Source organism: Dunckerocampus dactyliophorus, chromosome 6 (assembly GCF_027744805.1).
Source record: "Dunckerocampus dactyliophorus isolate RoL2022-P2 chromosome 6, RoL_Ddac_1.1, whole genome shotgun sequence".
NCBI classification, from domain to species: domain Eukaryota; kingdom Metazoa; phylum Chordata; class Actinopteri; order Syngnathiformes; family Syngnathidae; genus Dunckerocampus; species Dunckerocampus dactyliophorus.
The window spans coordinates 8,339,737-8,351,247 of NC_072824.1; the positions used below are offsets into that span (position 1 = coordinate 8,339,737).

The window sequence follows — 11,511 nt, forward strand, 5'->3', positions numbered from 1 at the left end:
AGTGGTGCACTTGAGCCTTTTAATGATTTAATTAGCACTAACTGAATTCCAGTCTTCCATCAATTAAAGGTGAAGCTGCACTCATCCATCTTCCAATCAGGAATCCCTCCATCCATTCTCATCTCAAAAAGAGGCTGGCTCAAACAAATTAACAAGGATCACATCCATCCGTGTCATCTTGCATTTCTTTGCTACGTTCTTTGAACTCCAGTTAGCTTTACTTTTCGACTCTACAGTAACCTAAGATAGCACCCTAACATCTCAACATGTATTGGGGGCGTTGGCGTCAAACCCCCTCTCAAAAAATTACAACTTTATTCTCACGAGATTACGAATGTTTTCTTTTTAAACCAAAATAAAAAAAATATTTTTCTGAAAAATATTTTCCTTTTTTATCTAAAAACGAATGACTATATTGTAAAAGAATGAAAAGAATGTTTTTTTCATCAAATTTTTTTTATTGGAAAAACTGACTTTTAACCAAAATAATATGACTGTAGTCATATTGCTTTTTTATTGTAAAAAAACAAACACTTTTTCTAAGAAAAATACATATAAATATATACTGTATATACAACATACACACATACATATATGTGTATCTTTTTAAAAAAACTATTTTGAAAAAAATCTGACTTCTCCTAAAATGCCAGTTTTTTTTTTTAATTATAGCAAAATAACTTTTTCCTAAAAAATTTGCAACGTTTTTAAAATCATATATACAGCCGTCCCTACATCGTGGTTCGAACATTGCTCCCTCACTCCATCGTATTTTTCAAACATGAATTCATTAATATATAATGCTGTTTCATGGTTGACTACGACCTATTATTAGTCCAAAAATATGCACATTTAAGCAAATTGTATGTATTTTTTGCCCAAATTAAGCATTTTCAAGCATAAAAATGGCTACATGAACATAAGATAATAATAATAATAATAATAATAATAATAATAATAATAATAATAACAACACAGGTTAATGTTGCGGCCATAGCCCACAAAAAGCTAAAACTCAACTCTGAACCCCCAACTTCCTGTCCGCCATCGATTTTGCTTCCCTACAAGGGTAAACTGTCTTAAATTGCTTCTTTTCTCTGATTATATCTACTATATTGGGTAACACAATGTAAAGGTGACTATATGAGTGTTATTTCATCTCTAGATGGCTGTAATAATGTTCAAATTTAATCATGTATTTAGAAGATCATAAACAGGTTTTTTATGCCATAACTACAAAAATATTCCATTTAATAAAGAATCCTAATGCTCGTAATAAACCACTTAAGTGCGATTAACGAGGGATTAAGGTATATATGTAACTCAATTTTTGAAAAATTCCAACTTAACTCTTTATTTTATTTTCAGTGTGCCCCTACCACTCTGTCGTAAAAGGTCCCATTAGATTGTAAACATGACTCACACACATCTCAATTTGGTAGAATCATTTGCAACATGAGAGACGTTGTAAGACCTCACTAAGATAGGGGTTTGCTTCTGATGTGCACCACAGTTGGTCCATGCTTTTGACGGAAATCAAGTCAACTAATAAAAATTGTTGATATAGTTGTCATAGTTAAGAGATCATCCTGCTTCTTCTACAGAGGAGTTCATTCAGCCAACAAGAGACACCTGCATCGCCACACAGTGCCAGGAAGCACAACGTCTGGCCGACAGTTGGCGGGGCCAGCGGTCCGGCACGCTTCAGAGCGGCTGGCACTGACAGCCGCCCATCTGCCCGAGTTGACGCATCCGCCGCTGTTCCACTTGTCCGGCGAGGACAAAAATGTGTCGCGGTGCCCTGGCAGAGTTCTGCAAAATGTCAATCTGGCGTGACAAACCCACGCAGGCCCTCGCAGGGCTTCTGGTGGTGTAGTGGCAGGTGCCTGGGATCAAATGGAGTGCCAGGCACATGCCAAGGTAACAACAACCTGTGATGGACTACCGGGGCAATGCCATCTTGTCCTTAGCTTGTTGGGTGGCAAAAAGGATGATTGGATGACACCAGCGGCTATTAGCTTGACAGTTACCTGCTTGCGATGAACCATTTTGCTGATACTGCAACTTTAAATAAAGACCCGCATACTATCAGTGGAGAGTTCTAAGACCCTATGCATACACTGAGAGTGATCCTTTTTGTCAAATCGATCAGAGACGGCGCAAATGTTTGATACTGTCTGAACACTGAACCCCTTTAATCAACTTGTTTTTCCATTAAAGATCCTGCGAGTAGTCCGTGCCTAAACCTTCCAAAATGCAGCTCTGCGCCAAATGCAACAGCTGCGGTTGCATCCACGGCAGAGGTTGTTATTAGGAATGAAATCAATTCAACTTTGCATGTCTTCTTAAAAAGGTCAAAGCAAATTGACTCGGAGGACAAACACATATTTCCTGTATGATATATTTGCTGTCAGCGCAGCAAGTGTGCAAGGTTATTAGTAAGTAGACCAGGCCAGGGGGGAGAGGAAGTCTATAGCAGCAATCAATAGCCACTTCCTTCACTGTGCTAACAGGACCTTCCTCCTAGTTACCTTGACTCTAAGAGGCCTTTCGTGTGTACACAAATAAGCAGAACTGGTTTGGCTCAGGTGGGTACAGTAGACAATTCCAAATCAACATCAACATCATGGGCCGTCTATATTTACTCTTACAGTTTGCCTAATAGGGCCTGAACCGTGTCTGGATTGAAACATGGCTTCAGGCTGAGGTTATGGTCCGGCACTCATCCATAAACAGGGGAGCGGTGGTGTGATAGGGATGTAGGGGGGTTGTTCTTGGTGAGTGGCCACCTATGACAGGCTGACCTGCACATTAGCAGGAGAGTGTGCGGCCCAGTGTTACCTGTCATATCTGGCACCGGTATGACCAGGCCACTGGGCAGCCAAAAATAATAGAAACTGGCAAGAGGGGCAACGAGGGGTCATGCACAGTGGAGGAGGGAGGGTGTGGGTGAGGGCGTTCCGAGTAACAGGGACACATGAGGATGAGTGAAAAGGTGCAGCTATTAGGTTGTTTTACACACCGCCTCTACAAGGTGCCACCACTCCGGGTTGCTGTTCTGTATTAGCAATGGAAATGGACGCAATATCACCTCTGACCGCTCTGAGCTAGATTAGCCTGCCCCCTGTATATGCCTACCGCTTAATGGAAAATGGCTTTGTAAAAAAAAGCGGACTTCACAACATATCTTAAATTAGTCAAAATAATAATGATGATAATGTAAAAATATGGCAATGAATAAGTTTACAGACAACAACTTTGTTTGGACCTCCAGTATGGAGAAAAGAGAGGCAGAAGCCACCTAAGGCGGGCCTGGATGCTAATTAAAGCGTGGGATTAAGGAGTGATTGCCTTTGGTGTCCTGACGTGGCGCTGCCTGCCATGTTGGGAGGGCTCTCATTAACATGTCGGCTGCGGGGCTGTGCTGAGCGCTGCCACAGGCTGCTAAAAATAATGGACACATAATCAACCTTAATGTCTTCTACCTGGAGTGGGCAAGATTTTATAATAACTACCGTGATGGGCCACAGGCCGCCAGTGGTGGCTGGATGAAGATAACCTCTTTCCTGACCACAGACCCCTTTTTGCGCCGCCATTGCACATGTGGCACCCCTGCAGCTGGATTTCATTAATTGAGCGCTGGCAGGATTGGCGGCAGGGGTGAGTCACTCTGGTGGTGGGCTCCCCCTCTACCATCCACCCTGATATCATCTTCTAACCATAACTACAAATAATTATTCACTCAAATCCATTAGTGGAGGTCAATCAAGCTTCCCAATCAGTTCTCAAGTCCAATTACCAGCGCCAAGGCTCGATACGTGCCTTCTCGCCAACGACGGCCTGGCCAACGGGCTGCGCCGTTAAATTACACACCGCAAACATCAGCATTAGGTGGGTAATAAAGCGGGGGGGCATGCTGTGGCCGTCCTAGAGTGTCATCATCTCAGCAGAATTAGCACACGCAGCTTACGGTACATATCCTGCGACTAAGTCCTTCTCTGCAGTTCACACGGTAAGACATGTCTAAGGCCATCAGGGTGGGCTTAAAGGCTGCATGGGTGTGGGGTGTGTGTGTGTGTGTGTGTGGGGGGGGGGGGGGGGGGGGGGGGGGGGGGGCATGTAAGCAGCGTAACAAGAAGGATGTTGCTATAGAGCCCAGCAGCTCTCCAAGCCCATTAGCCTAGCCTCTCCACGTGCACTGAAAGAGAGCTTGAAGCCATTCACGCTATCGCTCACGACATTGCAGAGTGGCTGGACAACAAAGCAGCCACTGTGTGTGTGTGTGTGTGTGTGTGTGTGTATGTGCGCAAGTGACAGGCTTCTATGTAAGACATGTAGGACAGTGTAAAAGGAAAAAGGAGGGAGGGTGAGTGCAGTGTTATGTGGAGTCATGTGACAAGCACAGCAAACACTGAAGGTGACGCTTGGTTGGACCAGCATGTCACACATACTACATCTAATAGATGTACATAATCCAATACATGGGCCCGATCAAAAATTCAGCCTCTTCCACAATAACAAGACTGTCATTCAGAACGCAGATGCATTTGTTGGAAGCAGCAACAGCGGAACCTACAAAAAGCGAACAAAATTTGTTCCAATGTTCTTTTTTTTTTAATGTTAGCCATAGCAAATACCCTAAAGTGGATCCGTTGCAAGAGAAGGTACCCACAGTACAATAAAACCAAAATTGATTGGATTCACATTATTTTGTATGGAAAAAATGAATTCCATTCTTGTATGTTTTGGTTTCCATCAAACTTGTTGGAACGGATTCATAAAGTTAGAGTTGTCTAGTGGAGGGTTTTCTAAGTGTGGCTTCATTTGAGGTGCAGCAGCTTGAGAAAAATACTTTCAGAACTTTCATAAATTTCAACCCTGATAAGCTGACTTTAGTCATGTCACAGGCAACATGAACTGCTTTTTAAAACAGGGATCACACTGGTTGCCCTTTACGAGCAATGAGGGCGTCTAACTTCCTTTCTTGTGTTTTCTTTCTTTTCGTGGGAGAATGAACAGAATAAGATTTTCATTGCATGGTATAACTGCTGTTTTACCATGCACATGACAATGAAACTCTCTTGAATCTTGAATCTTAACTAGTAGGAAAGAATGTATTTTCTACCAAGTAATCAGTGGGGAAACTTCCTGGACTGTCTTGTACCAAAGGTAACATTTTGTGAAAGCCAGATTTGCAAGCGTGGTGAGTTAAATTTGCGCATGTGAACGTGAGTCGTTCAAATGTATTTAAGTACAGTAACAGCTTTTCCCCACCATGTGCAATATCACCTACTCTGAACACGCGCACAACACATACAGTGCACACGTCCCCTCCTGTGACGAGGCTCCACTAAGAGTGGCCCTGCAATTACACACAAAGACCAAGAACTTGACTGCATCTCCAGACTGCTGACACAAAAACACACACAGCCTCAGTACTTAATTGAAGCAATGCAGAGAAATGTTGCTCACGTGTCGACAGGCTAAGATGGCTGCTAAGCACAAATGTACGTGCAACGACAGCGTGTGAGTCCACAGCTGCAGGAGTGAGGCTACAGTGTGCCTTTGTGTCATCGGATCTAATGAATCCATCTGCATTCAGCAGGCGTCATCACGCTCCTCCGGTGCAGCCCCGGCATCGACCCAAGAGGAGGCCAGTCAAGTTGGCTTGTGGGTGGTTCAGAATTACCAGTCCTGAGTTTCTACTTGAAAAGGGCAAGCAATAGTGCAACAGTGAGTGATCATGTTTTCACCTCTGAGTAACTCAAAGCTTCCTGAGTGGAGAATGGATGACAGCAAGAAGCAAGGGGGCGGGGCGTTAGAGTGGGTACAATAAATTAGGGCAATGAATCCAGCCTGGCCAGAGTGGTATTAGGGCGCCCTCCAGTGGCTAACAAAAATTTAACACCATGCATGCCTACTGTAGATCAGGGGTCTTAAACTAAAATTACGTAGCCTGGGTGAGGCTGGGCCACATCAAGTACTCGCTTCAAAATCATGTTTCGACTAAGTGACTAACTTGTCAACAACCAACACCAGAAGATTTTACAAACATGAGCGATAATAGGCCGTATGTGATGAAAATATAATACTGTGGTAATCTTGAGGGATGGCCAAAGGCACTTTAGCTTGCTTTGAGAAAGTTCTTTATTAGCAAGCAGTAGCCAAAGACGAACTGACAATTAGCGTGTCAAGAGAAACAGCAGGAGGTCATTACTAGACTGACGCAGTGTCATAAAAGAAAACGCTTTAACCACCACACAGCAACTTAACAGGTAAATAACACATACAGTCATGGAAAAAAATAAGATCACCCTTGTTTCTTCAGTTTCTTGCTCATTTTAATGCCCGACATAACTAAAGGTACCTTTGTTTGGACAAATATATAAATTGCAACAAAACTAGCTCATTTTTTGGCAGTACAATGCTATAGCTAGTCATGTAAGAACTTAAGTGATTTTGGTTATTATCAAGAAAACCATGGAATTTGCTAGATATCATCTCTCAAATTAAACTCTTATGAGCTATATTTGTTTGTCCAAATAAATATACCTTTAGTTGTATCAGGCATTATGGATCAATAAACTGAAGAAACAGTGGTCCAATCATTTTTTCCATGACTACACATATGGCAACTACTACTACTACTACTACTACTACTAGTAGTAGTGTAGGATAATAACTATGTTAACTCGAACACGTCCTTTGAGCAACTATTGACAAAAAGGTATCGGCATCACTCAAGAGCTGGGAGTGCTTCTGGCTTCGCCGCATGCCTTGCGGCACTTGTTTTGTAAAAAGATGAGAGTTACATGTTTAGAGTTAATGTTGTTGTTAATTATTCCCCATAGTAGTAGTAGTTGCCCTAAGTTTGTCTACTTACCTGTTACATGATGTGCTGCCATTTTGGTGATGTGTCTGTGACCACACCCCGCATTCATTTCACTACGTGTTCAGTGCTTCATTGGCAATTTAAACAAAATTGTTCTCTATTTTTTTTTTAATTCTAGGAAAAAATGCCCCAGGTGATCAAACCATTGCGTAACAATCTTCTTAGACTTCAGCTCAGTTAACATTAACTCCACAAGTTGGCCTTTTATTTGCCTTTTTTGTATAATGTCTCTACAGGAAGGTACCAGTGATGGGGGGGAAAAAAGGAAAATGTGTTGATAACCATAGAACCAGACATGGAACTTGCACATTCTTTGTGTTTGTAGAATTTTTGGACCCATGCCCACAAAAAAAACGTGTGAGTTTCTTCCTTGCTACACCCCTTTACAATAATCCATACAAAATGGTTGAGCGGTGTTTTTAGTTATGCTCATAAATAACTGTTTACACAACAAAAAACTTGATGAATTGCAAGCTTGGACACTGAATGTAGTAAAACGTCCCAAAGAGGCCATTATTTTAATAGTGTATTTTTGATATTGACGTGTAACGGCTCTGTTGGGAAAAGTGATAACTACTGTGCAAACCTTTACAAATGCAACAAGATCAAATTTACAAATACCAGTTGTTGTCAGTGAAGTATTCTTCTGTTGTCTGCATAAAAATGTCCTTTGAAATGGCCCAGATTTGTTTAAGAGAAGTCAAGTATTGATAGGATTGATTGCACAAGACGTTGCTAAACGAGGCCTCCATCCCCCCACTGACTACGAGGACGACGACAGGAAGGCTTTGAGCAGCAGGTCGGAGGCCAGGCCAGGGGAGATGTCCCCTCTGGTGACCCTCTCCTCCAGGCGGGGCAGAGCCTCCCTGACACCGGGGTGATGCTGGAAATGGGCGAGCACGTTCTCCTGGATCAAGCTCCACATCCAGACCTTCTGCTGGGCCCTGCGCCGGCCTTGCAGCTCGCCGCTGGCCAACATGGCTTCCCGGTAGGACTCCATTCTGGCCCAGACCTCAGGAATGCCCTCACCCCTGTGTGAGGAAGCCCGCACAACCTGAAGAAATCGGACGAAGGGCAGGGTTGCGGGATTGCATGTGTGAATTTAATGTCTTAGCTTATGCCGCTGCTGGCAGACGTTGATAGGTGCAACAAAATAAACTGAGATGCTGCCTCCTTCGCAAGATGAAACGTGAACTCGTTATGTAAACTTCAGTCGTTAAGTACACAAGTCCATCAGTTAGGAGTACAGCACCTTGTCACTGAGGTTATACCCTGATAGGCGAGAGCACATCTATACATGTTGGCCTCTTGACTGGGTTCAAACGGTTACCTTTGAGTCCAATAATTACACCTATCTACATGTACACTGTATACTCAAAGCACCTTGGGTGCCTTGAAGGTGGAAAAGCGCTATACAAGTGAAGGACCATTTACCATGTACACGTATAGACTGTACCTTGACAAAAATGAATTATAACCAGGAGAGTCTCCAACATTTCAGACGCAAAACCTGACCAAAGTATCATTACAAAGCACCATCAAGACATTCATGTCATATTAAATTGCTGGACATCGTTAGTAACACTGTATATATCTATATAATCAGGTTCATGGAGAATGGCTGGGTCTGATGGGCAAGTTAGGCATTTTGGGTTGGAAAACTGGGATGGTGGAAGGGATGGTGGCTCAATGACGGTGGACTGGATAGGAAGGTTTGTTTGTCGGGGAAGAAGACTGGGTAGAGTAGGGAAGGCGAGCTGATGCGGAGGTTAATTTGATTAACTAGAAGGTGTTGAATCAGGCAGGGATGGTAAGATGGCGAGATGAAGCTGGGTTAAACGGCATTGGTTGCGGTCGAGTAGGACAACTGATTTAGGGCTGGAGGGCCGGGTCAGTTCACAGGGATTTTGGGTTGGGGATGGGATTTCACTCACCTTGGGGTTCCATGACTTGGACTGCCTCCTTAGTAGCTTCAGAGCACTAATGTATTCCGTCTGGATTCTCCTGGCCGGCACCACCAGGTCTCCATCCGACTTGGTCACCACCACCAGGTCGGCCCTCTCAATGATGCCTCTCTTAATACCCTGGAGACAAGACAAATGTTTTTCATGCTTACTGAAGAATTATGTTGGTAAACTGCACAGACAAATGTATTTAAAGCTTCAAAAACAAACCAGAGATAACATTTATTTAAGGTCAAGCTTTACAGTGGTTTGCTTGGTTTTCTGACCTGCAGTTCATCGCCCCCTGCAGGCGGAATCAGCAACACAAACATATCAACCATGTCCGCCACTGCAAACTCTGACTGGCCCACACCTGAGAATAATCTTTGATTATAATATCGTCAAATTATTCATATTTTTATCTTTGACAAAGGTTGTCCAGCATGTCCTACCCACAGTCTCCACAAGGATAACATCATACCCAGCCCCTTCACAAAGAACGATGGCTTCATTGGTCGTCCTGGTGACGCCGCCGAGCGTTCCTGAGGTCGGTGACGGCCTGATGAAGGCGTTCATGTCCCGGGAGAGTTCCGTCATGCGGGTCTTGTCACCCATCAGAGAGCCTGCAATCAGAGAGGACAATCAAGACTCATCCAAACTGACAATTTTTGCATCATCTGTGCCGAAGATGCTACCTCCCGTCGTGCAGGAGGATGGATCAACAGCCAGCACTGACACTTTGTGCCCACGCCCTGTCAGCATCTTCCCCACCACCTCGATGAATGAGGACTTCCCTGCTCCTGGAGGACCGGAGAGACCTGGCATACATGAAACAGTATATAACTAGTAATTTTACTGTACAGAAACATAAGTCAATACAATGGGATTTCAAACAGTTTTTCAATAGGAAGTAACTGAAATTTAATTAATCTGTCCCAGGGTGAAACTACCACCATCATATAACCTTTGAGTGTACATGGAATGTTTACAAGGTAATGAAGGGTCATACAAGTGTAAAAATAAGCTGACCAATGGATACCACATCTACATTAAGCAAACACTATAGTAAAACTACTCACTCCAAATCCAAAATTTTATATTTAGAGGCTTTTTTTCCCACTAAATTTGGTGCTGAACTCCAAATTGTACCATTTGCAGAGCATCTGAGTTTGTAGTAGTCTGAAAATCATAATATAAACAAGTAAGAAGTGAGGTCAAACAATAAAGACCAAAAATGGTCACCACTCATATGACGTGAAAGATCCCAGAACATCTCGTGAAATTTCTCAGGAAGTAGTGCGGGACTTCACCACAGTGAGCAAAGAAAATGTATATTTTTCATGTTGCCACCACAGAAGGGTAGCAATTACAAACTAAAAGAAAAAAAAAACAGAAATGGAACATAACAGCAACAAAAGCAGAATGTACATCTCCCACTCCACTTCCATAAAAGCCACGCTTTTTACATGGGTGGTTTACTATCACAACTGACTGGCAGTTAATCTGTACAGTTAAAAGGGTTTCATTGTGGTGACAGTTTGACCCTGGAGCGGATTACATGAATTTCGATTCCATAACTTGATACAAGTGAATAAACTGCAGGAAGACCAGCATACCAGAAAATATTTTACAACACACCTACTCTAAAAGCCAAAGGCTTCCCGTCATTCTGGCTCTCCTGCTCCCTCCTGTAAGCCAGCACCCTCTGGAGCAGAATCTGGGCCAGTTCTTTCTTCCGGGGATGCTGCGTCTCCACCAGGGTGATGGACTCTGCAAGAGAGGCCCGCTGTCCCCCTATTAGTCCCTCATAGAGTTTATTTAGCAGCCTCTGCTCAGGCCCGCTCAGGTCCGGGATGTGGTGGTTCAAAGCTGCGCTCGCACTCCTCCATTGATGATGTATGTGACTACATGGTATAGCGCGTGAGGGCCCCTGATGGAGGCATGTCCTGGTGGGTGAAGGCAAGGCAAGTGAAGGGGCACTGGATGTAATGTGGCGGAGAAGCGAGTAGCTTAGCTGTCTCATTTTCATGGCACATTTTATGGGGCACCTAGAAGAGAAGAAAGCAGTGAGTAAGTTGTCAGTTTCGGCCACAACGTAAGGTAAGCTAATTTTAGCTAAGATATGGTAAACAGGAAATTACGGCTACAAAACAGTTTGATAAGTTAAACAAGACGATAAAACATTATCTGTTTAAAATATCAGCATATAAATATATTAAATATCGAATGTATAGACGTAAATAAGTCTAAAAGAAACGAAACAAACTGACCTCGGGTGTGCTCCATAGACGCCTTACGAATGTACTTCCTGCTTCCGGTGGTGGTGAGTTTAGTTTCCGGTGACGTTCTACCTCCCCACAATACAAATACCTCTGCGTCACAAATTCGTAAGTAAACATGATAAAATTATTTATATTCAACATTTTAAAACGAAACAACGTTTTGATGTATATTTTTAATTAGTATTTAAAAGGCTAAATGGCGGGCTTTGGAGAACATAAACGCCAGCAGATGGCAGAAAAAGCTTACTTAACGTTTAACAATTATTGACCAGAAATTGTTTCACAGTTCTGTATTTGAGCTATTTTGACAGCCAATAGGTTATTAATGGCGCTAACAGCCTATGGTGTTAACTCATTGTCATTTATGGAGCTATTTAACCTCGCTACACTGTAG

At 43.0% G+C, this 11,511-nt stretch overlaps 1 protein-coding gene across 2 annotated transcripts; it reads right to left on the reverse strand.

Annotated features, from left to right (window-relative positions):
- Window positions 1-6,108: 6,108 nt before the first annotated feature.
- mmaa (metabolism of cobalamin associated A) lies at window positions 6,109-11,194 on the reverse strand. 2 transcript variants are annotated; one of them, XM_054778597.1, is made up of 7 exons: window positions 11,106-11,194; window positions 10,474-10,883; window positions 9,531-9,635; window positions 9,288-9,458; window positions 9,123-9,208; window positions 8,827-8,976; window positions 6,109-7,946 (listed from the first exon to the last, which is right to left on the reverse strand). In XM_054778597.1, the coding sequence occupies exons 2-7, from the start codon at window positions 10,862-10,864 to the stop codon at window positions 7,656-7,658; spliced, it is 1,194 nt and encodes a 397-aa protein (XP_054634572.1). In that variant the 5' UTR covers window positions 10,865-10,883; window positions 11,106-11,194; the 3' UTR covers window positions 6,109-7,655. The 2 variants fall into 2 exon arrangements, with proteins under 2 accessions (XP_054634572.1, XP_054634571.1); XM_054778596.1 differs by having other exon boundaries at window positions 6,110-7,946; window positions 9,531-9,653.
- Between the last annotated feature and the right edge of the window lie 317 nt (window positions 11,195-11,511).